A 25,959-nucleotide genomic window follows, 5' to 3' on the forward strand; every position below is an offset into this window, starting at 1 on the left:
GGCACTGAACTGAAGCGCCCCGGCTCCAACTTCCGTGCAAAAAAAAACCGCACATCAAAACAAACAGCTGTCAGGAGCTTGTTTACATTTTTTGACAGTTCACCAGCAACTGTCGGTGGCACGATGTGAAGTGACTCTACTCCATCTGACAGCTGTTTACGTTTTGCTGTGTGGCTAGATTGTTTCACGATGTGGTTCAATTTGTTTCGCCAGTAGGTAAATGCACGAGCCTGACTTCCATAACTCAAACGATAGCTTACACACAGGGCCAGAAAGAGCGCAAGTAGGTGAAACACTGAGTGAAACCCTATACCAAACGTGCCCGCAAACGTGCATTGCTTCAACTGCGCTTTCATTTTCCCATTCTGCTTTTCCCCCCACATATGCGTCAGTGAGCGAAACGTCAAATACGAGCACCGTTTATCACATCGTATTTTGATTACCGGATGGAGTCGCACCGAAACCACATTCGATCACTGAAACAGCAACGATAGCGAAACAGAAACGCCGCGCACCAGGCAGTGAGAAGCTATTTGTGTCCCGCGACACTCCGTACGTCGGGTACGCCCGGGTACGCCCCGGTCCGATTGGTCCTGCTCTCGTCGCTGTTCGCTCACCTAGCCTATGTACCTACTATTCGTCAGCTGTTGGACGAACCACTACTTGGAAAGCACCACAGTGCGGCAGCGACCAGGAACAAACAGCTGCTTAGGGTGTTACACTGAGAAGCCGGTTCGCTGAAGCATCCAGCAGCAGCAGCTGACGCACGACAGTTTAATCTTTCCCGGCAAAGCTCTCACACCGATGTGGTGTTCGGTATTCGGTAAGTGGCAAGTGGCAAAAAAGATTGCAAGGATGCAGGAAGCTTAACAGTACTCCCTAGTCTAATACCGTTCACCTGATTTGCAGATCCACTTACCCCTTGTCAATGAGTTAAGGGCATCTTTATCCGTCAGGGCAGACATGACGCAGGGCAGACCATGGGAGGGAAAGCAGACACAAAACCGCCACAGCAGTGCACCGCGAAGCGGATATCGCGGCGCAGCAAGAAGAAGCCAACGGAGCATCAAAGGGTAATGGTGTGAATTCACACATCACACGCCCGGGTACGTTTCTAATGCAAACGCTGTTTTCGTTTTTGCTTCTCATTCAGCAACCCAAACCTAATGCCGGCGGACCGGGTGGTCGTGCGTCCGAACAGCATGACACCGACCAGCAAACGCTGGCATCACCGGCGGGTGGTGCACCAACCGGTGGCAAGCGTTACCAGAGCACCCGTACGCAGGCGGCATCGCAGCGCCGTGACCGGGCACGTAAGCTGGCGGCGGAAACGGAACGTACCGGTGGATCGGATGGTCGGGATGGTTTGTCGCCCCACGAGCTAGCGAACGTACCGGCCGATATGCGCATCTCGAAGTTGTTGCGCAGATTGGTGGGTGAGATGAATCCGCACCTGTTTCTGGAGGTTTGTGACCGGCTGGAGGTAGTGATTCTCGATCCTTCGAACGCGTCCTACGTGCGCAAATCGTTCGACATTCTGGCCAACACCGTCAACACCATACTGGAAGGTGGGTTACGGGAATGTTACGATCGGGTAGCACAGCTGTTTGGGATGATGCTGTACGTGCTGCTGGGTAGTGCATCGGCCGACACGTCCGCCTTGCGCAACTGGACCAGTCGGTATCTGAACCAGAGCAAAAGTATCCGTCGCTCGGCACTAATTGCGCTGCGACAGACCGTCTTGCTCGATCGCGATGGCCACAAACTGGATGGTGGGATCAACTGGTTGCTGGGGGTTTTGCAAGAAATTCTCGAAACGACGAATGTGCTGGACGTGTTTGTGCTGGTGACAGACGTGATGGTCGAGCTGGCGGACCGGTACCCGAGACCGTTTTCGTCTCATTTTAGCGACATTGTGGATATAGTGGTCGGTTGGCAGCTGGAAAGCACACAATCGACGAAGGTAAAGGTTCACTGTGCGCGGGTATTGCTTGCGTTTCAACCGTACTGGTGCGAACAGCGTGACGTTACGTTCAATCTGCTCGAACAGTTCAGCGAAGACATCGATGGACAGTGCGGGGACATTGACTACAGCGACGAACAGCAACGGGACGACGGGAATCGGCAGTTTGGTGCACTGCTCACCGCGTTCAACAGCGTGATGAAGTGTTTGGGAAGTTCGACCGGTGAGTTTTTACTGCAGGAGGACGAGATGATGCGGTTCGACTGTTGCAGTGTCACCATCGTGGAGAATGTGTTCCGTCTGTTGGAAAGCCCACCGTCCGGGTTGGCGATCGCTGCAATATGTGAGTTTGTTATGCTAAAGCTAATGCTACATTCACCGACGACATCCACCGACACGGAGGAAATATTTAGTCTGCTCACCAACAAGCTGGTACAGTACGCGGACACATACAGTGACGAGCAGGTCGGTGCGCTGGTACATCTTCTGCTGCGCTACATCGATGCCGAGGGGTCCGAAAAACAGCAATGCCGTGTTCGGATGTTACTGCCACTGATCTTCCAGGAAGGATCATTTTACGCTTTACGTTACCGTCAAAATCGTACGGTGCAACAGGTACTGCTTCTACTGTGCCATCACATACTGACACTCAAACACGTGGACATACTCCAGACCGCCTACAGCGCCATACTGGCAGATATCGATGATGCGCTGGGGAAGTTGCGCTCGGTTGGCAGCAGAACTCCATCGAGGGCGAATATATTACGCTTGCAGTACCGCATCCAGTTTAGCCTGCTGCTTTTGTCTCCGCTCGCAATGACCAGAAACTCGATCTTCATTACCTGGACGCTGAAAAAACAGCCCGTACTGCACGTGCTGCTTGACCGGCTAGCGCCAACCGATGGTCGCCTGTGGGATCAGCACATCCATACGCACCTGCACTATGCCGTACTGCTGACAGCTTTCAATCACTGCTCCGCAAACAATCACTTCATCTCTTCGAGCAGTTTGTTACAACCCGCCAACGCGTACGGTATGGTCGATCGCTTTCGCCGTGGCAGTCGTTCCGAATCGTCTGCGACGGACAAGGATGCACCACCGGAAAGTCCGACGGCCGATCACTTTGGACTGGTGTTACGCTTTCTCGGCACCATTCTTGGCCAGTGGAAGCGGGTACGACCATCGAAACGGTACGAATCGCATAGGACCAATCTACTGCTGCTGCTGCTCGACTGGTGTCTGGCGATCGTAACGCAAACCACGCGTTACCATGACATCCTGCACGATTGTGACGATTTCAATCAACTGCTCGTGCACGTTGGGACGATTGCGGTGGAACAGGGAAGCGAGAGCGAAACGATCGGGTTGCGATGTGCGGACTGCCTCGATGCGGCCTGCCAATACATGAGTTTGCACGTATCCGCGTACCAAGCGATTGCCGAAGCGTGCTGCGTCCATCTTTGTTCGGTGTACGGCAGCTTGCGGACCCGTTACACCGTACTGTTTTCGAAGCTACCACTGCGCCACTCACTGCGTCAGGTGAACGAGTTTACGGGCGTTAATAGGCGGCGCTGGGAGCAAATTGGTGAGTTGAAAAATGGCTTGTACCAGGGTGGTGGTGGATACGGGTTGCAGCACTCTGCCACCCTGCGGATGGCGGATCTACGCAGTCTGTTCAATCGCATCACGTTCAGCCGGGACGGAGCAGGCTATGCTGGCGGGTATCTGCACGAACTGCTCACCCGTTCATTCAATCAACCTTCCCGGTACGGTGAGATGGCACTCCGAGATCTCCGGTGTCTCATTCCGTGGGCCCAGTGGGAAGCAGCCCAACTATGCGTGAACCACAAGCTACGTACACCGTTCGGCAAACCTCAGAGCACCTTTCTTCGCATCGAATCCATCGTCAAGCAGTGTGCTCGCATTCTAGCGCTAACGGATAAGTTTCCCGTGCGCGACATTCGCACCTCGATAGTGAACCAAAGACACGCCCGCATCCTGCTCGGGTTTCTGGAAGCGCTGGAAAAATCGATCTACAATGCGGCCGAAGGTACGGCGTACGCTTTGCCCGCACCGGAAAAACCAGCCCGTACATTTTTCCGCCTCAATCAGCAAACGTGTGCGGAGTGGTTCACGCGCATCCGGACGGCAGTAGATCTCGTCGCGTTGCATTGCATGGAACCGGAAATGGTGATTCGTTACTCCGAGGCGGTACTGCGGGAGTTGGTCGCCGCTGGGAAAACGTCGGACCCGATCTTCGAGCACATGCTGATGTCGTTGGTGTGGGCGTTGGTGCGGAACTGGGAGTCGGATGCACTGTACGGTGTGTACGTCTGGAGCAAGCGGCTTACCGGGCGCAAATACTCCTGGATACGGATGGCAGCGGAGGAAGCGTCCGGCCATCGCGAGACGGCGGCTAGCGGATTTCGTGGCATTTTGGCCGATCCGGGTAGCGTCGGGATGGACCGGCACATACGAGACTTTATTGTGGATCAAACCATTCTCTGTCTACTGTTTACCGGTGACTATCGGCAGCTGTACGAGTTTTTGCTTGCGGAAGAAGGTAGCGGAACACCAAGGGCCACCATACCACTGATTACCGTGACGGCGGCCCAGATCAGCTCGATCATACGGTACGAGGAAACGCACGATGTAAGCGTAATTGATATCAGCCAGTGGGAGTTGGTGGACGTTGGTAACAACATCCCGAACGATTTTTCCTGCCACAAGATGATCTGTGCGGTGGAGAACAGTCTGTCTGGGATTATACTGCAGGATCAGATTGAACAGCGCGAGCGTATGATCGATGCCAGTACCGAACTGATCCAGTGCTATCTGCAGGAATGTCTTTTGACGCGCTGTCGCGAGTACCTGTTCCAGCTGACCATCACCAATCACATCCTGTACAAGATTGCGCAGCGCATCCGGTCTCCGAACGTTATGTCCGGGTCTACCGAAGGTTGCGGTCTCGGATCGCTCAATGTGGAGAAATTCTACGGCACGCTCACACTGATGCGATTGCTGGCGTGGTCCGAATTTTTGCTCGCCGATGCAGGCGATGGATTCGAAGGTGAGCAGCAGAACATCGACCTTCGGCTCGACATGGTATCGATTGGCCGGAAGGAGAAAAACTATGCGCTCAGTCGGCGGGAGCTAGAGAAGTACTACCACAAGTCAAACTTAGTTGGACGGCTGGAGGTTTTGGCGGATGGTGAAATTGGCGCTGACCGGCAACAACAGCACCGGCTAACGCTAGAACAGGTAGCGTCCGCACTGATGAAGTCTGATCAACCGCGAGGCCTGTGGGACGAGAACCTATCGCGGGCGGTGTATGAACACTGCAAGTGGCTCTACTGTCAATCGGGCAAACGGCTCGAGGCGATAGATTTTGCCGCCTGTGCAACGGCTGTCATCGACGGTGAGCTGACGCGTCGCCGGGATGAAGAACCCAAACAAACGGCGAAACATTCCGAACGAGTCGCCCGATTTTTGCTCACCATCAGCGATTGGATGGCGGGTGAGGCGGGAGAACCGTGCGCCAATGAACTTCCGAGCGTGACACGCTTGGGGCAGCTGCTACCGTCGATCGACGCGAAACCACTGACGGTGCAACATGCCGGCATATTTGGTCCATCGGATCGATTGATAGGGACGCTGCTGCAGGGTGCCGTAGATCGTTGTCCACCGTTGGCGAAAGCATGGTTCGCACTCGGTTCGTGGCTGTACCGATGGGGCAAACGGATCGTGGAACATAGTGCGGCCGATGGGTCAAGTGCACGGATCAGCGTAGATCAGGTGGCAGCCATACTGGCCGGTCCGACGGTATCGATGGAGGATTGCGAGCGTATCGTGGGAATATTGAACGATCACGAACCGGCACGCATTGTGATCGGTGTCGATAGTGATCGTGATGCGGAAGACGCGGACGAACTGGATTTGGACAGTTCGGCGACGATCGGTTCGATTGGGCTGTTGGATGCTTTGCATCGTGCAATGCCAGGGCTGGAAGGTAAAGTGCCACAGGAAAGTCTTCACGCGATCATCGATATCTGGCGCAGTAATCATCGGGCCGTGTACGGTTACTACGAGGCAGCGGCTGAAGCCTACTTCCGATTTCTTCAACTATCGTCCGGAAGGAACGACACAACGTCGGAAGGTGTTGATAGTGAGCGGGCCCGATCAGTCACCGTCACGTTGCGGCTGTTGCGGCTTATCGTGAAACATGCGCTCGGCCTGAAGGAAGTCCTCGAGGAAGGACTCGCAACAACGCCCAGTGAACCGTGGCGCGTTATAACACCGCAATTATTCTCCCGTCTGGCCCACCACGAACCATACGTCAGGCGACGCGTTTCGGAACTGCTGTGTCGTGTGGCGAAGGATGCACCGCACTTGATTATCTTCCCCGCTGTAGTTGGTTCGGTGCAAGAGGAATCAAGCCAGTTGGCTGTGGTGGACGTGTTAAGAGACGGCGTGGAGGAGGTATCTAGTCGGATTAATGAACCCGTCGATCAATCGCAATCACTCGGTGCTTCAGGGTTAGGTTTCTGCTTCAACGCCCTGCTGGACATTCTATCACGCGAAATCCCCGACACGGTAAAACAGGTGCAAACGCTCGTTCACGAGCTGAGACGAATTTCCCTTCTGTGGGAAGAGCTGTGGGTAATGTCGCTGCAACAAATCTACGCCGACTACACCAAACGCATGCCGACGTTCGAGAGCGAATACCGGCGGTTGTATTCATCCGGTCAGCTAACCGAACAACGACGCACATTGTTGGCTGAAAAGCATCGCCTGCTGTTACGCCCGCTGCTGTTTGTGCTGGAGCAACTGTACGGCATCACATCGCGGAAGGCTGAAACAAGTCACGAAAGACATTTCCAAGCCCGGTACCATCGCTACATCCGGCACATGCTGGCGAAACTACGCGAACCGGCTGACTTTACGCTACCGATCGAAGGTTGGAACCGGTTCCGAACGCTCTACACCCAGCTAAAACAGCGTAGCCAGAAACGCTTCTCGTTCTTCCTGCGGCTCGGTGATGTCAGTCCGAATCTACTACGTTTGTCCAACACCGCCATTGCGATGCCCGGTATCGACACAACACTTGCCGGCAGCCGGCAACCCATCCTGATCCGTTCGGTAGACAACAACATTCAGATCCTGCCTACTAAAACGCGCCCGAAGAAGCTAACCTTTTGCGGGAACGATGGCCGTCGCTTTGGCTATCTGTCAAAGGGCCTGGAGGATCTGCATCTGGACGAGCGTATCATGCAGTTTCTCTCGATCGCTAACCTAATGATGACGAAATCGATCGACTGCAATGGTAACGTAACGCACTACCGGGCGGAACACTATTCCGTCATACCGCTCGGGCCACGTTCGGGACTAATCACCTGGGTGGACAATACGGTGCCCATCTTTTCGCTGTACAAAAAGTGGCAGCAGCGGGAAGCGTTGCAGAAAAAGGAAACCAAGGGCGGCGGTAGCGCTGCATTACAATCGTCCGAACTGTTCTACAAGTGAGTATCATTGTGAACGTGTACGTTGTTGCTACTTCTTCACTCACGGAAACTTTTAATTGCAGCAAACTGAAGCCACTGCTCCAGAGCCATGGTTTGAAACCGAGTGCCAGTCGACGGGAATGGCCACTGGCAGTGTTGAAGCAGGTGCTGGCCGAGTTGCAGCAAGAAACGCCACGTGATCTGCTGGCAAAGGAGCTGTGGTGTCACAGTGCGACGGCTTCCAGCTGGCGGCAGGTCATCCGCAGCTACTCCCTATCGCTCGCCGTAATGAGCGTGATCGGGTACATTATTGGGCTTGGCGATCGGCATCTGGACAATGTGCTGGTGAAGTTAGCGACCGGTGAGATCGTACACATCGACTACAACGTTTGCTTCGAGAAGGGCAAAACGTTGCGAGTGCCGGAAAAGGTACCGTTCCGTATGACGCCGAATCTGGAGGAAGCATTGGGTTTAACCGGTATCGAGGTAAGTGACGATTCTCTTACATTCCCTTACATGAATTGTGATAGACTGGAGGGAGGAGGGGGTTAAAATATTTCATACTTATATTTAATAGTCTAATTTATAAAACAGGACAAAAACAGGAACAGGACGTACACATAACATATTGTGGTTTCTAGGTGCCGGGTTGATGTTTGGTTAAGAAAATGGTTGCTCTTAGTGTTAAAGCTTTGTAAGATTTATCGCTAATTCTTGATCAGTCGGGGTAACATCCCTTTCGGGTACCTGTGTTACTGTTGTCGGATCTGTAGCACCTTCCGCCGTTCCGTTTGCGGTGTTGGTGCTCCATTCTTGGCGTAACAATCGCTCCATACGAACCTGATCGTACAGGTTGAAGTTGTTGATGATGATATTGCCCGCAATAATGTGCGTCGATACGTTGTTAGATGCACTGGAGGACGACTTCAATGGTGAAAAGGGGGACGTTGCCGGTGGGTCCGATTGGACGCTAGGTTGCGCCTCAGGTACGTGCGCCGGTATCGACTCGTCCTTGTTGCTGGTTGCCATGGAAGGTAGTTCTTCACTGCTAAGCGATACCCGTATGGTGGTGTTGGCCGTAATGTCCGCGGAACGGACCCGATCTCCACCGGTAAGCTGGGATATTACCACCACCGATTCGAAGCGACCTGGCTCGGCCGACGGTACCGGTGTTACGGTAGACACACTCGCCAGACTGCTATGGTTTGTGAGCGTGGATGATGTGGCCGCCCCTGCCCCTATCATACCTCCTACCGGATCGAACGATTCAGTTGTGATATCTGGGCAGGATTTTGCTGTTGCCATTTCGAACGAACCACCACCGTTGGTAACATCTAATGGGACGACCGGTTTGTGGCAGGTAAGCAGCTGTTTGAACGCGTGCCGGAAGTGCGTATTCTTCCAGGCGTATATAATCGGATTCATCATTGAGTTGGCCATCGCAAGCGAAAATGCTGCCTTGTAAAGCGTCGGTGAGCTATCCTCGACGAAGGCGAATATCTGTGTCAGAACCACCACAAAGTAAGGTATCCAGCAGAAGGTGAAACAACCCATAATGAGTAGTACTACCTGTGGACAGACGATTTTTAAAATGCGTTTCCCTTAATGGAGGCCGATTTTTTTTTTTTGTGGGAGGTTGATACCTACCTGTACCGACTTCCAATCGCTAGACGAACGTTCCGATGCACCGCCGTGTGCTCGCAGTTGTTTGGCGTGCTTGGACGCTTCACGCCAGATTCGCCAGTAGACCACGAACAGGCAGAGCCAGACGACGGAAAAGATGGGCGTTATAACGCCCGCCACATACCACGGATGCAACAGCTCGTCAAACTCGCACTCCTGTGCCGTGTCCCATTTGTTCCATATCAACGGAATGGTGGCAATAGAGATTGCCAGACACCATCCAAAGCCCAGTATCGTTAGAGCCGTACGCTTAGTCATCAGTCTGGTGGCGGAAGACACGTACAAAATTCGAAGCGTTACAATTAAACATTGCAGCTACATCAATTTCCCCTACCTACCGAGTGTAGTGCAACGGATAGCAGATCGCAATATATCGATCCACCGCTATAGCTATCAGATTCCAGATCGAAACACTGCACGCAATTATCAGCACAAAAAAGCGCAACAGGCAAAGATGCTTCTGCCGGCCGAGATCAACACCCATGTAGAACGCAAGATGGTACGGAAGCGTCAGCCCCACGAAGATATCCGAGATGGCTAGCGACAGCACGAACAGGTTCGAAATTAACCACTGCAGTCGCCGGTAGTACCAGACGGCAATGATCGTCAGGATGTTACCGCTGAAGATGCACACCATCAGGATGCCGTCGATAGCGATCCAGATGACGAGATCCTTGTGGATTTCGTTCACACGGTCAGCGAACGGGATCACACTACTGCCTGGCATCATATCGGCGACGTTCGCCATTCGGGTGATGTTTGATTGTGCGGTTGACTGCTGAAACTCTTGCGAACTCCGTTTGCTTGTTGTCACTTCCTGCCTTACTTTTGATCACTGTTCTCTACTGTTCGCAATAGTCCGATAACTATCTTTCCGGTGACTCCATTTCGCACACGTGTGTCAGTCGTTTCTTCTTTAATTCTTTAGTTCAACTATGCACTCAAAATCGCATATGCTCTCGGTCCACTTCTTCGTACGCAGCGGCGGTATACGACTCCATCCAGGGTATTGCCGACCATTACCTGCGAAAACCTCCTGCGAAGACTGGACGACAAGCATTCGCATCCGTCTGTCGATGCCGATAGCCCGTTACTGGTGCGCTTCCTTTTGCCAAGCCGAACCGACACCGCAGTGGTTTGACGAACTCCACCACAACAACACCCCTAACCATCCGGCATGTCTTCGTATGCGTAGCGGAGTGGGCACGAGTGTGTGGTGACGTCGTATGGTAAACATGTCGTGGAAGCCCTCATCATCATCAGCCACCGGCAGCAGCAGCAGCAGCAGAACAATGCGTTCGCGTTTCGTTGCATGAAGGACAAAAATGTGCTTGCGTTTTCGCATTATTGGTTGATAACTAGACAAGCTATTCATGGCGTAACCTGAGCGCTACAAGATAGCTTTATCGGGAAATCTGATCATCTAAAATATTTCTTCTGCAAGGCGATAGAATAGCTTCTCCATTATCGATATTGTTGGGATGGCAACTACTGGTGCGTATATGATCGCTTCTGGTCATCCTCCTATACTTCAAAAGAAGGATGGTACTTGAACTGACAAATACCCACCCATCCAGGCCTTGGGTACCTTATTGAAGCACCAGAGAACCGGTTCATTGCTCGTTACCGTGCTCCGCAGGTTTTGCCTATCCTCCACCACGTTACGTTACCCTCCCCGTCATTCTCGAGAGCCCAAGAGCTTCCCATGTGCTTAATATGATCAAACTCATGTGCGTTGTAGTACACCTGGGATACCTGTGGATTTGGGTTTTGGGGTTTTTTTTTGCTGTGCGTGTGTCTAAGCTTCTCGATTGCATCCGATTCAGACTAATAGTTTTTGTTGCGAACCAAACAGAAGTTTCCAACAGTCATACACACAACTTCAAGTTCAAGTTTACGAGAAAAAAGAGGAACTCCGGTTTACAAGCAATGTAGCTCGAATATGGATTCGAGAACTGAGGAAGCGTGGCGCTTCCAGCCGAAGGCCATCGTCGAATTGAAAAGAAAACCTCATCAACAGGTCCGGAGCATGATGTTTCTTTGAATTTTATTTGTTTTTCCCTCCTTGCTTCGGTTCTCTTTCTCTCTCTCTCTCTCTCTCTCTCTCTCTCTCTCTCTTTCTCTAACTCATTCGGGTATGGTTGCGTGTACCAGCAAAGTTCATGACAAAGCAATGATTGCTTCTTGTATTGCTCCTTCAATTTCGCCAAAGGTTAGCCAAGGGTGTGTTGTGCTCCAATCGTAAATCTGCCCGATGGTCTCAACTCAATAGCCGTTGATCCACCAATCACTTCCAGCTTAAAGAATTTCCAAAATCCGAAAGCATTACAGAAGCCTGGACGTATGCCATCAAATAACACTGGTACACTTTTAAAAGTAGGTCACAGCTAGATATTCCCGAGTTGAGTCGGAACATCGCTACGAACGCGTTAGCTTACCCAGCCGATCATGTCTCATTTTGTCCCGACTAATATAAACTCCCCAACAATAAGCGCCCCCAACATAAAAACCGCAACTCATCCATTATCGGATCTCGGAGATGTAAGATCCGTGCGAATGTTTCAGGTGCGTAGCAGCAGCACGTCATCATTTTTGCGTGTACCGTCCAATAAGCCCAGACCTATATCTCGGCACGCCAACCAGGGGAAGGATACCGCTTTAAGATAACCTGTCCAAACCTTCACCACGCTAATGAATAATCGATTGAGTGAGTGCGCGTGGTCCATGGGTGGTGCTGTGTGCCGTGTTTGTCGGTAAAGAGACAATAAAGGTACTAGATTTAGCGATAACGCCAAACTGGCATGATAAGTTGGAGCACCAAACACCAACCCCCCGCTCTTTGGAAAGCGTAGTAGCGGAGAGTATGGCAGGAAATCCTCGCACCAAAATAAAGGAGGTTGAACGTGCCGGCCTTTTTTTGCGTGGTGCTAATAAAATCGTCTACTAGGGGGTGCACACTATGGTCGGAGGAAGCTATCGAAATTGGTCAAAAGTTTAGGTTAAGGTTGTCTAAAAAAAAAAGAGAGTTTGAGCATTAACTCTACGCGATTGAAGATACTATTAGCCACTAAAGTGCCATTATTGATTGTTTCGGTGTGTGTGCACTACAGGAATAGAAATTTATAGTAGCTGAGGTACGAGCATATGTAGGTATGTGCGGTTACTTGTTTATCTTGCGCCACAGGGGTAAACAAACAGTACAGCTTGTTTGAACTTCCGCGCTAGGAAGTCGTGCACGTCATTTTTTTTTGCGTCTTACCGTCCCTGCAAATTATTTTTTCCCTCCAGCGAGTCACACCGTTGGGGGGCGACCAACAAGATTTATCACCCTGTCTTCTGTCAGATAGCGTCATTCACAAAGTATTACTAGCCAAAAATACTATACTATCGTTCTCTCTCTCTCTCTCTCTCTCTCTCTCTCTCTCTGTCTTTCTCTCTCTTTTTTAGGGTACCTTCCGTTTGGCGTGTGAGCACGTGCTGAAGTCGCTGAAGAAGGGCCGAGAAACGTTGCTCACATTGCTGGAAGCGTTCGTGTACGATCCGCTGGTCGATTGGGCGATCGGTGAAGAGATCGGCAGCGGACTGCCAATGACTGCGACCGACATTACCGTCTCGACGGCAGCTGCTGCCTCAAACGCACCCGGCACCGGTCAGGGTGCGTCACGCTACATAAGCCAGGCCAAGAAGCAGCTAGATCGGGAAGTGACGCGCGATACGCTCGCGGTACGGTTTGCCGAATGCCGCACCGATTGGTACCAGAACCGGGACGATATGCTGCAACATCTGATCTGTTTGCAGAAGCTGCTGCGTGATCTTCGCGAGGTACGAACCGAACTGGTCGAATCAGAACGGTTGCGTGCCTCGCTGTCCCAGCAGCTGCAGTTGATCGGTGAGGTAGAGTATCTCGATACCGCATTCAGCAGTCATCCGTTGGCGAGCCTAACACATCGGTTGAGTATGCGCTCCCGTCTGCAAGAAGTGTATGCGAATCAGCGCGAAAAGCTCGCTCAGCAGGCTAAGCTGTTCAGCGAACAGCTCGAGGACTACGACAAATATCGGCATGATATGCAGGACCAAGAGCAGCTGGAGATGTTGAGATATGAACTAGCGGACGTTCCCGACCTGGTACAGACGGATGATGATACGCAGCATCTGTTGATTGCCTTCCTGCCGAAGGACGATCCCGGTTACGTTCAGTACTCCTTTGCCCGTACGGAACTAAGCGAGCTGCAGCGAAGAGCTGCACCGGTGGCAGAAAAAATCGTCCAACTGCTCGAACAGTACGGTGTGCAACTATCGCCAGGCGATTCGCTGTTGGATCATCCACTGCATCACTATGCCAACTGGTACAAGCAACTTGCCGAGAGTAATCCAGAACCGGCGGCAGCACTGGAGACGACCACTACGATCGTACGCGAGCATGAGAAAACGCGAAAGCTACAACTTGCGGCCCAAAGCAAACAGAAGGAAGATGAACAAAGTCAAACGGACCTGCTCGAGGCGTGTGTGGAGCGGATCATGGTGTTAAATCGTGCCTTGATTGATGCGGAACGTGCTATCGTGGATGGTGTTGAAGAACCGATACGGACAGTATCAAACGTAGCTAGTCATCTATTGGAAGAATGCTCCCGCCACCAAGGACTGATCGCCGATAGCACCCTGGACCGGTGCTTGCATCGTACGGTGGCAGAATATAAGCTGCTGGAGCAGTTGTACGAAATGTCGGTACCGCTGCAAGACGGATATCGGAGGCGCGACGGGGCTAGCGACCGTGAGATGCAGCTGAACGAACAGTTCGAACAGTTGGTGCTGAATGTAGAGCACTGTTTGCGGGCAGGCCAATGGGACAGCGGAGCTATCGGTGAGGCAGGGGAGATAGCACGCATGTTGGTTGACAGCTGGACCGAGCTTATGTCGGAAGATGGGCTCGGTGACGATGTGGTGCTAGCGTTCGATGATTTGCTCAAGACGACGAGCATGCCTTGGATTGAAACTTCTCCGGAGAAGTTGACGGAGCTGGGGGAGACAATCAATCAGCTGAATGAAGCAGCGCTGCTGGGCGTAAGTATCGTGAAGTCTTTTTCTTCTTCTTTGACCCAACGACCTCCTCGGGTAACAAAATCATCATCCTTTCTCGCTTTGGTAAGTTTACCTGGTACTTAGATAGAGCGAGAAAGCATTACGATTTTATTATCTGGATCTTAGGTTATGTCTGCCATTTCTGCCATACGAAGCTTAATGATACCACGGACTTGCATAGTCAGCCCAGTCCTCTCTACGGGAAAATGGACCGGATGGGATTTGAACCCAAATACTGCCGCATAAGACCGTTGTAGCTTCACCACCGAGCCGCCCTGAATCCTGGAGTCGTTAATATGATTAGCCCTGCGAGAGAGCATACTCCGACTCACCTTTTACTACCTCTATTTCAAGTCTCAAGTATTCCCAAAGTTTTATATTCACAGCACTCGTAGTAGTCCTCCCAGAGATATTCGAAAGGTCCTCAAGGACTTGGATATCTCTGGGAGATTGGTAGAATTAGGTCTACCAAGGATTTGGGATTAGGAACTCATAGGATTCTGAAGACAACTGCAAGTTAAGGGATCAATCAATATCTCCCATTCTTATTCATAATGTCATCTTATTTACAGATTTGGCACTACAATCTTCCCGAACCAACGGCACAGCATATATCCGAGCTGAGCGAAACTCTCGTACAGGCTGCGAAACTTCAAACGATCTACGAGCTCCGTTATGGCGCACTACCTCAGCAAACCGACGAAACCAGCGCCTCCTCCTCCTCCTCCATCTCAGTGGATCGGTTTATCAAGCGCTTTGTTCGGTTGCGTCTCGCAGGTCGCGGACCATTGGCAGCTCTCAGTGTGGTGCAAATTTCTGCCGGTTCGAAGACTGCCGGCACACGTCCGGCTTTGCTCACTTCGATTGACTCCCACTGGCTACAGGATCTGACCGAGGCAGTTCAATCACTCGCACCAATTCCGACACTACTGCTGACGTCGCTCGATCAGCTAAAGCGTCACACGGAAGCACTTCGCAACCGATTAGCTTGGGCATCAGCAGCACATCCACCGCTGTGCCCGTTGGAGCTGCCGGTCGCCTTCGAGCAGAGTAGCTCCCACTGTGTCGAGAGTAGCAGCAAGTGGATACAGTCGCTCGAGCGCATTCTACGGTACGGGCAGATAGTGTTGCGTTACGAAAGCACACGTCATTGCGATGAATCGTCGCTGGCGAATGAGTTCGGTAGTATGGTTGAACGGTGGCAAAAAACGCTAACCGGCTATACGGTGCGTGGTGCATCGTTCGTCTCACCGACGGAGGAAGCGTTGGTGGAGTTACTCGATCCGGAAGGCTCCATTGATCCTACCTGGATCAGCAATGTGCGCGCGCTGATTGACGATATGACGGATCAGGTGCTGACGAAGCTTGCACGCCTGGAGCAGGATGAGCGAACGCTGCAGACGGCACTGCAGGCCGCCGCCAAACATCTGTTAACGCTCGTACACAAGCACGACGACGTGGTGGGTGACATTCGGTCGCTGCTACGGACACAGCTTCGCATCGGAGGCTCCCCAGCGTTGCGGGACTATCTGCAGCGGTATCGACGCTTCCTCGATCTGTTGCACAACGCACACGAAGCGGTTTTGACGATGGTGACCCAAATCGCACAGGAACCGTCCAATACGACCGGTACGTCCTGGACGGTGGACGATGCGGAAGAGATGGTGGATGAACTGTTAGCGCTGCTGCATGACGTATTCGAGCAGCTGTTCCAGTTCGATGAACCACCGGATGAGGATGCGGACCAGGGTGAAAAGGAGACCGCCGACGGTGAACGGGAGGAGGACGAGGAGGATGACGATGTCAGCGGGACGGACGGTGCGTCCTCTTCAGTTCACCTACACGACCCTGCGCCACCACCTGCTGATCGAAGTGAGTGTGCGAAGAACATACGCTCATTAGTTGCAACACCTGCGAACCATTTTTGCTTTCCTCATTTACAGAAGAACAGAAACAGAAGGAGCAGAAGGAGCAAAAGCGTAACGCGTACGCCGTATCGGTATGGCGACGCATCCGCATGAAGCTGGAAGGGCGCGATCCGGACCCGGTGCGACGCTGCGGTGTGACGGAACAGGTCGCCTGGATGATAGACGAAGCAATGGATCCGAGCAATCTTGCCGTACTGTACGAAGGCTGGACACCGTGGGTTTAGTAGAATCCATCCCTGCGAGCAGCGTTACCCAACGAGAAGCGTTACTATGGAAATGGTTGTTTAAGATGGAGGCGCCTGGTCGATCGTAAACACCACGGAGGCGCGATACACAGCACAAGTGCTGTTTTGCAGCATCATTACCACCGTACATAATATGTGAGGTCGATCAATAGTGGTTTTGTTTAAGGTATATTATTATTTTCTTCTCTTTTTCATTTTGTGACTTTGTGGCAAGGGACTGAACCCAGTGGCGCGGTGAGAATCATGTTGAAAAATCAAGTTTCTTAAGCTGTAATATGCACAATATAGCAAATTTTAGTTACAATTTCCGTTTTCGAATGGCAACAATCCTTGAGTTTTGTACCATGATAACCATTAGGCAAAATCAAAAGGAAAAATAGCACTTTTACCGGGACTCACACAAAAAAAAAACGGTTTTTGTTTGTATACTGCAAAAATAAATAAAATGCTGTCGAACGAATTATATATAGGATGTAAGTGGTGCAAGAGAGAAGGGGCTAGTTACAACAACTAAAAGCAGAGCATAACGCATCTCGATTGTGAATTGAGATCGGAGAAGGAGATCGTGAATTTTGTTTTAATAAGAGTTTTTTTTTGCTGCTTTTGATTCATTTGAGAATGTATTATCGAGAGTGTGTGTGTGTGTGTGTGTGCGTGCGCGCGTCTGTACATTTCGTGTAGAGTGGACAAAATCATGTGTACATTAACCAATAACTGTGTTTCTGTGTGCGTGGCTCGTGTATTATGTTTAATTTTGAAACTTTGATCGTTCAAATCGGTTAGTGCGCGCGCGTTTAGCAATATATAGGTGTACAGGATAATACAGTGAACAATTTGAAATGAAAATTGTGTATTGGTATTTAAATGCGCTGTAGAAAGTCCGAAAACGATGCAAAATTGAAAGCCGCTCTTAATTATGTTACTTTCTGACAGGAAAAAAGTCTGAGAATTACCTTAAATAAAAATATTTTGTTGGATGAAATTAATCGCTCAAAGAAAATTTCTTTACAAATTCATTAAATAAACGCCCACCATCATTTACAGCAACACACACATTTCTAATCGTGTGTGGTGGTTGTGTCACGCGTCCACGATACGAAACCGTTTTTCAGTACACTATCATTCATTTATTTATGTTTCAGTGTGTGTTTTTTTTTTCATGTCACTATTTTTTTATATAATTGTACGTTTTTCATAACATTTACTTATAGTTTGTTATTTACGTGTTTGTCTTGTGTGTGTGTGTGTGTTGAGTTTTATTTTTCACGGCACAGCGAATAATGCACAACCTCTGAAGAGCTCCTGCTATACTATATAATATATGACTGGAAGTGTGGCTTCTATTAACACACACACACACGGTGAACCAATCTGCCCCATTAAAATGATGCTCTCTCTTTTAGCAACATTCAGCACTTTTTCAGTAGTACATAGTAATCACACACATCCACTCCAAGAACTCCATATTCGATGACGTTTTTCTGGTTGCCTAACACAGCTGCACTAAATCATCTCGGAGCTGAAGCGCGCTGAACGCGCTACGCTACTACATACACACGTGGAAGGTAAAAGCTCGGGAAGATATTAAAGCTAACACACACACCCACACATTCATAACACCAAACACACCTACGACACATCCCCATCCCCCCAAAGTTTTTTTTTTTTGCTGCTATGTTTCTTCTTCTTGGCATCTCGCGAATTCGTTGTATGTGTTGTGTGGTAGTAATAGTAGTAGTAGCTTGTGTGTGTGTGTGTGTGTTTAAGTATGTTAAAGTATCCTGAAATCAACCATATTGAGAGTGAGCGTTGTGTGCGGTTGAGCGCACGCGTATACGTGTGTGCTGTGCGTGTGGCTGGACCTTCTTTTGCACACGCGTGATCATCTAAAGACGATCAACTAGAGCTTCGGGGGGCACACACGCAGCACACCACAGAAGGAATGGAATAAAATTGGGGAAGCGGAAGGGGAGGGTGGGAGAGGGATTCCCTCTTATAAAAAAAACTCCCTCCCAATGATGAGATGCGTGGCGCCCTCTGAGTTCCGAGCATAGGCGCGGTTATAGTAATACATCTATATCAAAATATGTTAGGCTCTATCTCTATCTTTAGTTTTAGTCCCTGATTTTGACAAGTTCATCAGCGCCGTGTGTTTTGTCTGTGTGTATGTGCCGCACCCCACCCGGCCCGTTTTTTTTTTTTTATTTTCTTCACCTAACTCTTCGTACACGAAATTCACATATAATTCATTTTGTTTCTTTTTTTGTTTGTTTTTTTTTTGTGTTGTTGTTCGGCGTCAGCTTTTCATTGTGTATAAACGCAAGACGAAAAGAAAAGCTTCATTATGTAGAAATTCTGCTCGCCATTTGTTTTGCTCCAAGCAAAACACAAAATAGTTCATGCTCTAATTTTTCTTCGATTTCATCCTTATTTTCACTGCCAACACTCCCCCTAGAATTTATGGAGTAACGCGCAACCTGGCGGAATTAAACATTCTCCAACACACAAATACAGTACAATCATCTAACCTTTTTCTGTGTGTGTGATGCGCCTTCCTTGTGGTTCATATACGGAGGGAAGAGTTTGGATAAGAGTTCAATTACCGAGATCTCCCCTATTGCTAATACTCCTATAATTTTGAATAGACAGAAAATAGTCCTGGATTCTAGAGTACAACTGGGAAGCGGGGGCATATTTTTATTTTATGGCAACCATTTGCCCCGCGTGTCACATCTCGACAGTTCGCTTTCAAGTTTAATAGTTTTGTGTTAAGAAAAGAGAAAAAAAAAGATATATAAAAAACCTCTAGAATTCATCTCCTAGCCACCCATCAAAATTTTAAATTTCATCTCTTCTAAGAATTAATTGTCAAAACATATTTTAGAGAAAAAAAAAGAAAAACTATAAAAGATGAAAACTATAAATTTCCAACGGTGAACACGCCCAATTAGATTCGGCGCGCACACGTTCAACGGAGAGCGCGAGAGAAAACAAAATGACAGAAAATTTTCCTAATTGATAATTAGCAAGCAAAACCCTATTTCCTACTTGGACGGGAAAATTTATACCGACAAAAAAAAAAAGTTTCAACAAGTGTCACAATCGTAAATGGCGATGATGGGGTGGTGGTGGTGGTGGTGGCCGACTACCATTAATGTATCACAGGTACGTGTGAAACATGCATATATAACCCCCCCACCCTGATTTCTTCTTCATGTATGTGCGAGTAGCTCACAACACGATACTATTAGTTCGTTAAATCCGCTTCCCGTGTCTACTAAAGCACACAAACCGTTTCTGATCGAGACGATGGATGGATGTGTCTTGGGTGCTGTGCTGCCCCCCTCTATAGCAATGCTCTTTTAGGCGTTCCCTCTACCTACACGTGTACCTTTCTTTTGAAACCTTTTCACGCAGTATAAACCTATATTCGTCTTTTTATCAGTCTTTTCGGAGGTACCCCAGGTGCAATGGGATCCTCCTTCCTCTCCTCTCTTTGGACTTTCGTCGCATGATACATATAGATGGGTAAGTAAGTGAGTGAGTAGTAGTAGTTGTAGTTGTGTAGAGTTAAAGTAATGAATTTTCGTAATTTCCTTTTTTTCATGAAAAATTTCTTATAACGCAGTGCTGCTGGCTGTGAACTATTGGGAGGGGCGTTGCTGAGTACACTATTCAAAGCAAAAGTGGCAGTTAGTAGTCGTCGCGTCGATACCATTCGAGTTGGCTACTTAACGCAACGAAGAAAAGCTCATGAAATATACAGTGGAAAACATATCTTTTCCACATTATTTTTCTCCATCGTTTTTTTTTTTGTTTGTATCTATATCTCGTTTTTCAACCTGCGGCGGCGCAACAACAACTATAGCTTTGATCTGTAATATATCTCCCAACACCACACCTTTCGCCTAAACTTTTATAAAGTTTTTCAATTTCAATGTTCATTCATAAGTTCATTCTGTTTTCAACTGTGTGTGTGTGCTTGCTGCTGCGCGCATTTGAATCTCTATATGTCTCTCTCTCCATTTCACTATGATTTTTTTTTACAGTTTCACCTTGCGAAACTCCCGGATAAGGCCTTACCAATTAGATTGAATACCATGAGAAAAAAAAAGAAGAATGCTCACCACCCAATGGGGTGTGGTGTGGTGTGTGTTTTACTCCACAGGATCGGTAGTAGTAGTAGTGGTAGTAGTGCTGCTGCTGCCCTTGTTGGTACGGCGTCTATTTTCGATTCTGGCACTACTACTACAATCCGCACCATCGTCCGGACGGAACACATCCTTGGCTTGCGTTTCCGTAAGCTTACGTTTGGCAGTAGCACGCCGCTGTCCATCCTGACGTCGCTTTCCCGACGCACCATTGCCACCGGTGGATGACTTTACCGCCATCCAGCCGTGGTGTGGCGGCGACGTAGAGTTACTATCATCAACCATAATCGTAGGACTGGCCGAAGCAGTACTGCCACCACCGTTTTCCTCGTGCCGTCGTGGCTCTTCCGACGGTTGTTTCTCGACGTCTGCACCATGTGGTTGTTGTTGCTGTCGGTGTAGGGGCTGTTGGAGGGACATGTTCTCGTCGGTGGGCGAACATTGGGCAGCGCTGGGATTCAAGGAAAAGACGTTCGCGATTTGCAGCTTCCTTTCGCTCTGCTTCACATTTTGCTGATGTGGTGCGAAGTGTTCGATCGATCGCTGCTCGGTGATGGTGTTGGCTGTATTCTGCGTTGTTGGTAAGGGAATGCTGTCGCGTGGCGGAAAACGCGGCACCAGCACGATAAACACGTCGCCCACCTCGAGCGGTGCACAGTCCAGCCCGTAGTTGCTGAAGGTGGTTTCCGGATTGTGCGACGTCCAGCCCTTGGTTGTGACGAAGAACGGGTAGTCCATGGTCGTCTCGAGTGCACCCTGAGAAGTGGAAAGCGAAATCGAGCGGGATTAGTAAGTTTTTTTTCTTAATATGTTTAATTCCTCCTTGTGGTAAGGAATAGTCACTCTTACATGACGCTGCTGCTGGTCATAGCTGAAGCGCACAAGAATCTTCTTGCTTACTTCACCCGTGGTGCTGCTGGTACTGAAGCGGGGTGTGATGCGACGCGTCAGTGCCTCGGTCAGGCGCACGTCCGCCGCGATCGCTGCCGTGCGCAAGAAATCTTCCAGCCGAACCTGCTCGACCGGTTTCTTTACTCCGTTCCGGAAAGCAATCATCGAACCACGGAGAAACATTTTCGGCTTCAACACCGTCGTATGCAGTATGCTGGGTGAGAAAGAGCGATAAAATGTAAAGAAAAAGTTAGTAATATTAGTAGTATAGTCTACATTGCTGATGGCCAAAATCGGAATTGGTCGGAATCGATTCCGGATAGTAGGTACCGGATTCTGTTTCAGATCCGATACCGGATCAGGTCCACTCTCCTACCATCTCTTCATTGATTTAACAGCCGCATATGACAGCGTCAACGTCTTCTTCCTAAATGAGTTTCATGTAGATATTTCCTTTGTACTGTCTGCCCTGTCTAAGCTCAAGTTGTCCTACTCGCCAGGTCCTGATGGTAGCCCTTCCTCTGTCCTTAAGAAGTGTGTATCCTTTTTTGCTACCCTCTTAACTCGCGTCTTTGTCAGATCCATCAATGAGGCTTCCTTTCCTACCTTATGGAAGTCTGCTTGGCTTGGAAGTCGCTCTGTATGCTCCAATTACCGTGGTATCTCACTGCTCCCCTCCATTTCGAAAATCCTTGAATCAATTATTCTCTCCTCCATCCTTCCTATCATCCTCTTCCTCTGCCCTATCGAACATGTTATCCGGTCATCAAACTGACGTCGTATATATACGTCAAACTGACTGTTTTCGAGATCGTATAGAGTTAGAGTTTCGTCTTGTCTGTCCGACTCTTTACTAGGTTCCTCGGGCGTTCCTCAAGATAGTGTCTTTAGTCCTATTTTATTTCTGTTATTTGTTAATGACTGTATTTCTATCCTCCCCGCCGAAGGTTTTCTGTTTTACGCAGATGATCTCAAGATCTTCCTTCCTGTGTCCTCGTCTGCTGACTGTTGTCTTCTCCAATCTGTGCTAAATTCCTTCTCTGTTCGTAAAAATGGCCTACTCCTGTCCCCCCGATAAGTGTTGTGTGATCTCATTTTCTCGTTCTCGTTCTCGTTCTCGTTTAGTTACACTCTCTGTGATACAGTTGTACGTCGCATATCATCTGTAAAGGATCTAGGTGTGTGGCTCGACGAAACGCTGTCCTTCAGTTCCCATATTGATTATGTTATCAACAAGACTAACAAATCACTGGGTCTGCTCATTAGGCTATGGTTCCGAAATCTGCGATCCCCTCTGCTTGAAGTTCGTGTGCTGCTGTTGGGTGCGATCCTCCCTGGAATACGCGACTGTAGTCTGGTTTCCCCCAGGCTCGATACTGCGATGGCCAGACTGGAGAGTGTTCAGCACTAATTTACTCGTGTAGCTGTTCGACACCGGTTATCATCTATCTCTCCCTCTCTATCCAGTCCGTTGTCGTCTTCTTGGGCTAGAATCCATTGAGGAAAGGCATTTCCATATCCGTGCAAGATTCATTGCACGACTCCTGTTAAATGAACTTGATGTCCGTTCTCTCCTGTATCCATCCCTCTTTATGCTCCTTCCCGACGCCTCCGCGATAAACCTCCCCTTTATATCCCATCGGCATTTCCCATCCCCTTTATATTATATTTATCGGCATTGAATAAGTGCTATCACCTGTTCGACTATAATGTCCCCCTGTCTCGTTTTCGTGTCCGTCTTCGTGAAGCCTCTTTCCTTGCCACCCAATCCTGCTGTCACCCTCGCCTTTCCTTTTAGTGTTAAAGAGCATTGTTGAACCATCATTGGCGGACAATAAATAATAATAATAATAATAATAATAATAATAATAATAATAGCCATGGTAAAATTATACGACTCAAAGAGCTCTTTTGTAATCCCGGTCAAGCTTACCAAGCTTGTAAGAATGACAATGGCCAACATTACATGCCAGGCAACTCTAATGGCTTGCGTCAGGGAGATGAGCTTTTGTCTGTATTCTTTTCAATCTGACGCTAGATGGAGAGCCATCAGTGACTCGGAGGTGGAAACTTCGGGGACCATCTCCTCTCCTATGTAGCAGAAGCTTACCAAAGGATTGAGCGAGTGGCACAAAACCGTAGATTGGAGATTAACGAGGCGAAAACCAAAATGATGGTGGCACCACCAGCGGCTCTGCTAACAAACACTGATTGACGCAGGGGTGATGTACCGATTGGTGATTGCACCCCTATCTGGGATCAAAAGTCAGGACCGACAATACCATGGATGTTGAGGTTACGAGCAACGGTGCTGGGTGGCCAATCTGTCATACTACAGCCTGATGAAACTTCACCAGTCTAAATACCTGTCACGACGGACGAAGCTGAACACGTACAGAACATTAATAATCCCAGTAATCGCATACACCTCTAAGACATATGGCCTCATTGGCCAAAACTGACGAAGCCCTCTTAGCCGCGTTCGAGAGGAAGATGCTCAGAAGGATTTTTGGCCCCGTATGTGTGGAAGGACAATGGCGGAGCCGCTACAATGACAAGCTCTACGATGATCTCACCACCGTGCAGCAAATTAGACTCGCCATACTCCCTAATTAGCAAATTAGACTCGCTGATCATGTCATGAGAACCCCGTAATGTCCTTTTAGAGTGACCAAACGGACAGAGGAGGCGTGGTAGGCCCAAATTGAGAGGGAGTGATGGCGTTGATGAGGCGGTCAGGTGGCCGAGACGATAGCAGCGACGATCTTCACGCGGCAGGACCGGCGTTCAAATATCATTCAGACCGGCCCTCCCCGTGCGTAGGGTCGATACTTTACTACGGGTAAATTTAAGTCACAGAAAGTCAGAAATGGCAGGTAAAGGGTGCTGTAGTGCCAAGGAAGAAGAAGATGGCGTTGATGCGTTTGTCAGAACAGCCGTGATAACGGATTGGCAAGCGACGGCGCTAAACCGTGAGCGGTATCGAGGATTGTTGCAGCAGGCCAAGACCGCAAAGCGGTTGTAAGTAGTAAGTAAATATTGCCGTTTAACAAAAATCATATTTGCATTCTTGAAATCGAGCCTACAGAAAAATGCAAAAAACAACTTGAACACGTCGTCACCAAGGACTACCATCTTATGGATTTGCTGCTTAAGCAACTTGCTCACGACTTCACGGATTCGGTCTTTTTCTAAACGTTCTAATGAACGGGAATCGGGTCCGGCATCGAAATCGGAACCGATTCTGACAACGGAATCGGAACCAGGAAGTTCCGAGCGCCCATCACTAGCCTACAGAGAGGCCCGTCTTCACACGACATAAACGGGAATCGAATCTCTTCCGGAACACTTTTCACAGTACGCAGAACTTGGCTATTCAGCAAAGGATAAAATTAATCCAGAATGTACGGACAAAACATAAAGAAGTTGAGATTTTAGAAAATTTTTCCAAGGTGCGAATGGGTAAAGAAAAATTGCAAAACTCCCCCTACTCCCTTAAATATTAAAATATGAACTAAAAAATTTAAATTTGGTAATGGAACCAATTTCTATTCGCACAAGACTTACCGTTGATGAGCGCTACTACTATCCTCCGCCAGTTCGTGTGGCTCTACTACTTCATAGCTGCTTCGGCGATCACAGCTGCCACCTGCACCGTCGGACGCTCCGTGTGTGGTGGTGGTGGTGTACGCCGTCCCGATTGTTTGGGGCGGTTCGATACGTACACTTCCACCACCGTTACGTTGCTGTTTCTGTGAGCCTTCCATACCTAGAGGAACCTTAAACTCCTGCTGCATTAGACTGGCAGCGGCGGATGAAGCAGTGCTGCTAGTAGTGGTGGCCGAGATGGGACCGAACTTTGGACGATGCCGTTGCTGCACGGAAGCGGCCATGTACGTATCCTGCAGGGTCGGCATATGACCGATGGATGTACCACCGTGGCCAAGCAACGGATACGGCTGAATACCATTTTTATCCTCCTCCGGTCCCACGAGGTTGGGCAGCTCGTTAAGATAGGCTGCATTAGCCGCCGCCGCCGCCGCCGCCGCCGACTGCTGCAATACATCCGGTGGCACCCACATTCTGGGGTAGGCTGCATGTTGCAGTTGAGCCGATTTAAGCGCTCTGTACGAGGCAACGAGCGTATCCACATCGGCAGTGATCGGTACGATGGATGAGGATGCTGTTGATGCTACTGGCAGCGAAATGTCTCTTGGCGTATGGTGCGACGGTGGTGTTGGTGGTGCCGGTGGCGACAGTGGCATATGCCACAGCTTCGACTTGATGGCAACTGGGGCGGCGGCCGCCTTCGGCAGCCGTACAGCAGTGATGGACGTGTCTGCTGCTGACGGTGGTCCTCGCGGTGGTAGAAACGCGACCGGCCCTCCGGCGTAACGCTGTTCCAGTGGTCGATGGTTTGGCGGTGGTATATACGTTGGGCGTCCATGAACACGTCTTAAAATTTAAAAAAAGATAAATCAATAGAAAACATGCTCGCAGTATATACTTAAAAATAAA

General features: G+C 49.5%; 3 protein-coding genes across 10 annotated transcripts in view; 1 reads left to right on the plus strand and 2 right to left on the minus strand.

Annotated features, from left to right (window-relative positions):
• Window positions 1–132: 132 nt before the first annotated feature.
• Window positions 133–17,245, plus strand: LOC118510413 (serine/threonine-protein kinase Smg1). Of its 3 annotated transcripts, none has more exons than XM_036052182.1 (8): window positions 135–283; window positions 393–823; window positions 910–1,073; window positions 1,154–7,482; window positions 7,548–7,950; window positions 12,595–14,208; window positions 14,799–16,098; window positions 16,170–17,245. In XM_036052182.1, the coding sequence occupies exons 3-8, from the start codon at window positions 981–983 to the stop codon at window positions 16,376–16,378; spliced, it is 9,948 nt and encodes a 3,315-aa protein (XP_035908075.1). In that variant the 5' UTR covers window positions 135–283; window positions 393–823; window positions 910–980; the 3' UTR covers window positions 16,379–17,245. The 3 variants fall into 3 exon arrangements, with proteins under 3 accessions (XP_035908092.1, XP_035908075.1, XP_035908083.1); XM_036052190.1 differs by having other exon boundaries at window positions 135–216; XM_036052199.1 differs by lacking the exons at window positions 14,799–16,098; window positions 16,170–17,245 and adding an exon at window positions 14,353–14,764 and having other exon boundaries at window positions 133–283; window positions 12,595–14,289.
• LOC118510610 (adenosine receptor A2b) lies at window positions 7,965–11,400 on the minus strand. The gene is made up of 3 exons (XM_036052627.1): window positions 9,486–11,400; window positions 9,112–9,409; window positions 7,965–9,033 (listed from the first exon to the last, which is right to left on the minus strand). The coding sequence occupies exons 1-3, from the start codon at window positions 9,893–9,895 to the stop codon at window positions 8,149–8,151; spliced, it is 1,593 nt and encodes a 530-aa protein (XP_035908520.1). The 5' UTR covers window positions 9,896–11,400; the 3' UTR covers window positions 7,965–8,148.
• A 1,304-nt stretch (window positions 17,246–18,549) lies between the features above and the next one.
• Window positions 18,550–25,959, minus strand: part of LOC118510463 (ataxin-1-like) — a 35,707-nt gene continuing 28,297 nt past the window's right edge. For 4 of the 6 annotated variants that reach the window (XM_036052347.1, XM_036052338.1, XM_036052329.1 and 1 more), the window contains 3 exons: window positions 25,009–25,896; window positions 21,400–21,655; window positions 18,670–21,306 (listed from right to left, as the gene is read on the minus strand). In XM_036052347.1, coding sequence (XP_035908240.1) covers window positions 20,557–21,306; window positions 21,400–21,655; window positions 25,009–25,896 — 1,894 coding nt within the window. In that variant the 3' untranslated portion in view covers window positions 18,670–20,556. Of the gene's footprint in view, window positions 21,307–21,399; window positions 21,656–25,008; window positions 25,897–25,959 lie in introns of all 6 variants that reach the window. The other 2 variants (XM_036052365.1, XM_036052320.1) reach the window with 1 other exon arrangement.

The sequence above is a fragment of the Anopheles stephensi genome, chromosome X, assembly GCF_013141755.1.
Source record: "Anopheles stephensi strain Indian chromosome X, UCI_ANSTEP_V1.0, whole genome shotgun sequence".
Classification (NCBI taxonomy): Eukaryota; Metazoa; Arthropoda; class Insecta; order Diptera; family Culicidae; genus Anopheles; species Anopheles stephensi.

Excerpts from the sequence above, each read along its gene's own strand:
- LOC118510413 (XM_036052182.1), top strand. The coding sequence starts at position 981 with ATGGGAGGGAAAGCAGACACAAAACCGCCACAGCAGTGCACCGCGAAG. Across the intron at positions 1,074-1,153 it reads AGCCAACGGAGCATCAAAGG|CAACCCAAACCTAATGCCGG; the intron begins GTAATGGTGTGA and ends CTTCTCATTCAG. Across the intron at positions 16,099-16,169 it reads GCCACCACCTGCTGATCGAA|AAGAACAGAAACAGAAGGAG; the intron begins GTGAGTGTGCGA and ends CCTCATTTACAG.
- LOC118510610 (XM_036052627.1), bottom strand. The coding sequence starts at position 9,895 with ATGGCGAACGTCGCCGATATGATGCCAGGCAGTAGTGTGATCCCGTTC. Across the intron at positions 9,410-9,485 it reads TATCCGTTGCACTACACTCG|ACTGATGACTAAGCGTACGG; the intron begins GTAGGTAGGGGA and ends TTCCGCCACCAG. Across the intron at positions 9,034-9,111 it reads GCGATTGGAAGTCGGTACAG|GTAGTACTACTCATTATGGG; the intron begins GTAGGTATCAAC and ends GTCTGTCCACAG.